Source organism: Perna viridis, chromosome 3 (genome assembly GCF_037379345.1).
Source record: "Perna viridis isolate PV_CMFRI_1.1 ecotype Kerala chromosome 3, ASM3737934v1, whole genome shotgun sequence".
Taxonomy (NCBI): domain Eukaryota; kingdom Metazoa; phylum Mollusca; class Bivalvia; order Mytilida; family Mytilidae; genus Perna; species Perna viridis.
This window is the reverse complement of record NC_142447.1, coordinates 19,214,463-19,217,749: the sequence shown is the minus strand read 5'-3', so window position 1 is coordinate 19,217,749 and position 3,287 is coordinate 19,214,463. Positions and strand designations below refer to the sequence as shown.

General features: G+C 31.6%; 1 protein-coding gene across 1 annotated transcript; it reads left to right on the top strand.

Moving 5' to 3' along the window:
- The first annotated feature begins 544 nt into the window (after positions 1 to 544).
- On the top strand, positions 545 to 3,287 carry LOC148621336 (uncharacterized). Its single transcript, XM_088575527.1, has one exon. It carries the CDS (start codon positions 556 to 558, stop codon positions 2,797 to 2,799), a length of 2,244 nt encoding a protein of 747 aa, XP_088431653.1. The 5' UTR covers positions 545 to 555; the 3' UTR covers positions 2,800 to 3,287.

The window sequence follows — 3,287 nt, the reverse complement described above, 5'->3', positions numbered from 1 at the left end:
CACAAGATATTGAAATAGATTCATGCATGATACATTTCTTTTTAAACGTATTGTACATCATCATATTTTGAGTTTTATTGATTAGCCATGGATTGTCCTTACTCGTAAAATGACAGTATTCTTTGTTGTTAAAACTCTGAACCATACTATTTCGTTGTAAATATTCAACCAAGCTGGGCTACTCTATGAATTAAAATTGCGATTAACTACAAAAAAGTACGATGATAGATGGTATATGAAAATAAAATTCTGTACATATAAATAATAAGAAATATTGTTATTCAGAAAACTTCTTTTAAAGAGAAAAAATGTAATATAAGTCAATCTTGTGCGTTTGATGTTTTGTTTGTTTTATCCAAGTACAATCCCCCAAAAAACGTTTAACTTTTCCATTGAAAGGAGAATCCTTTTGAAATGGACGTCCAATGAATAGACGGATAATGTTTTGTAATTACTTCATTACACCACGTACCTTTAAATATATTAAGTCATTTATGATTGGTTAATATATATATATATATATTTGAACTATCTTAATCAGTTATATCGCTAAAAATGAACAGGGCAACAAAGTTTGGATATATCCTTGCAACAATAACTAACGTCATTGGACAATATACTCTAGTAAGCCCGGATGGCTTAAAAGATGTCTGGTGTCCAAATGTGTGCTTCAATTCAGAAAACGAGTTAGAGATAAATCACTGCTGTGCATGTGAGGGCATCCCGGATTATATGATGCAATCAAATGTAACAAATGTGACTAATGTTTTTGTTGAAATTTTAGATGTGAAACGCACCGAAAGCATGTTAATAACAAATATAACTTTGATCGAGGGGTATGGACAACATCAGTTAATCTATACCAAACAAAGGTTACGAGCTTTTCCAAAAAATCTTTGCAACTATAGATTAATAAAAGTTGACGTTTCTCATAATTTATTCACTACAATTGGAAATATCTCCTGTTTACTTGAATTAGATTATTTAGTTATGGCGTACAACCAAATAACAACTATATCAAACACGACATTTGATTCCTTACCAAAACTCCGATATGTTGATTTATCATATAACTGGATACGCAGTATGGACATCAATGTTTTCTATATCAGTAATATCTTCACATTTAATATGGACGGAAACGATTTGTTTGAGCTAGACATTTCAAATATGTTAAAAATCAATAAGATCGCTTGTCGAACTAGTTATTCAAATTTAAAAAATAGATTGCAAATGACAAACATTAAAAACCATCAACTTACTCCTGATAAGAAAAACATTATTTGTCAGGATTCGATTTTGTCAAACGTCACAGTCAGTGAACAACCATATCTAATGATTTCGAAAGAAATAGATTTTTTGAAAATAAGTGAATATGTTCCCTGTGGAAAAGTTGAGCAGCATGGGTCTGCTTATACTTGTGATTGTACACTGGCAGAATATTTTCATCTAGCTTTAGACGACGTTTATAGACTATTTAGAAAAGGTTTGACAGAACAATACTGCGAACGTCCTGATTCACTAGCTAATATCAGATTGTTTGATGTGTATCATAACGAAACGCTTTCTGATTTAATGACCTGTGACGTTGTTGACTATTGCCCAAAAAATGGAGATTGCAAGTGTACTTGTACATCACAACCTTCCAAAAGAATTTTAATTGTCGATTGTTCAAACCAATCATGTACGGACTTTCCTGAAGTTGTTCCTGAAACGAGACATAATATTATTTTAAATATGAGTAACAACAAAATCTATACAATCCATACGGGTAGACCTTATTTCTTAAAAGTGAAGGTGCTTGACCTGACGGGAAATTTAATCAAGAAAATAGAGGAAGATATTTCGTCTTTGATTAAAGCCACGGATATAATTTTAACAGACCATAGTCTCATCAACCTCCCAAAAACAATCAAACTTTTAGATCCTAATGTGTTTCACTTTGGATCAAACGGAATTTCTTGTACGTGCGATAATCGTTGGATTGGAGAATGGAGGTTAATTAAAAAAGCCTCAAAACAGTATCCTCATGCCTTGATGTGCTCTAATATAAACGGCTTATTGTTCGAAGATGAGCTTAGTCATGTTCTTGAATGTGAAATGAAAAAGAAAGATCTGACCTTAATATTTGTCATTTCAGGCATGATGTTACTATTTGTTACGTTGATTATTTTAGGCTTTTGTTTTAGACATGACATTCTTATCGCAAGAAGACTTATGCAGTCAAAAACGCAACGAAATGAGAATTGGGATACTGACGTGTACATATCGTTTGAAGACAGTAACGAGGAAATTCGTTCATTTGTATTAAAAGAATTAGATCAATTCTTAAAGGCTAATAATCTGTCAACTTATATTTCTTGTAGAGATGCTTGGTTTGGAGCATCCGAGGAGGAAAACGTCATGACTTATATGAATAAAAGTAAATATGTTCTAATCTTACAGACTAAAGGTATGTATAAAACGCTCGATCTATCCAAGACAAAGCGACTTGAATTTGAGCTTGCATGGGGCTCAATGATGAGAAGAAAAATTGCAAAAGTATACGTTGTTAAATTTGATAAAGGTATGGAAAAATTTATGTCATCGGAATCAAAAGCACTTAAGAGATGTGGATTATCACTTAACATATGTGAGAGAAAAATATCATTTTATGAACAGTTACTGAAGGTTTTTAATGATCCAATTAACGAGAATTTGAAGCACCCTTTCCGGAAACAGATACAGAAAAGAATATATTTACAGTCTACCGCCTTCAATGTTAATATTGATAGAAATGTTTTGCCAAGAGTAAGTTGATATTTTAGCAGCAGAATAAGATATGTTAACTTCATGTCATTTTTCTGTGTGATGCGATTGTTACACATCATAATTTGATTTCAATAAATAATATGTAAAAACTTATCTATATCAAAACAAACATACCTAAAACTATAGACAAAAGACAGAATCTGTAGTTTGAATTTGTATCAACTTGAGGCTGGAATATGTAAGTATCATGCAAAATAGAAGAAAAACATGAACCATTCTCACACAAAACACATGAATTTGACAAAGTGGGTACACATTTCATTGTCTATTGGAGACAAAATGTCAGGTCCTTCGTCATGAAAATTGCAGACGAAGCAGATAAGCGAGTTCAAAATTACAATATATTTGATACGAAAAAAATGTTCTGAAAACGTTTGAATTATAAATAATATCTATAAGGTCACCAAGAGGTTTCAGTAGCTGTTTAGTGACAGTCGTTGTAAGAATCATGTGGAATAAAAATCTCTATTTTAAAA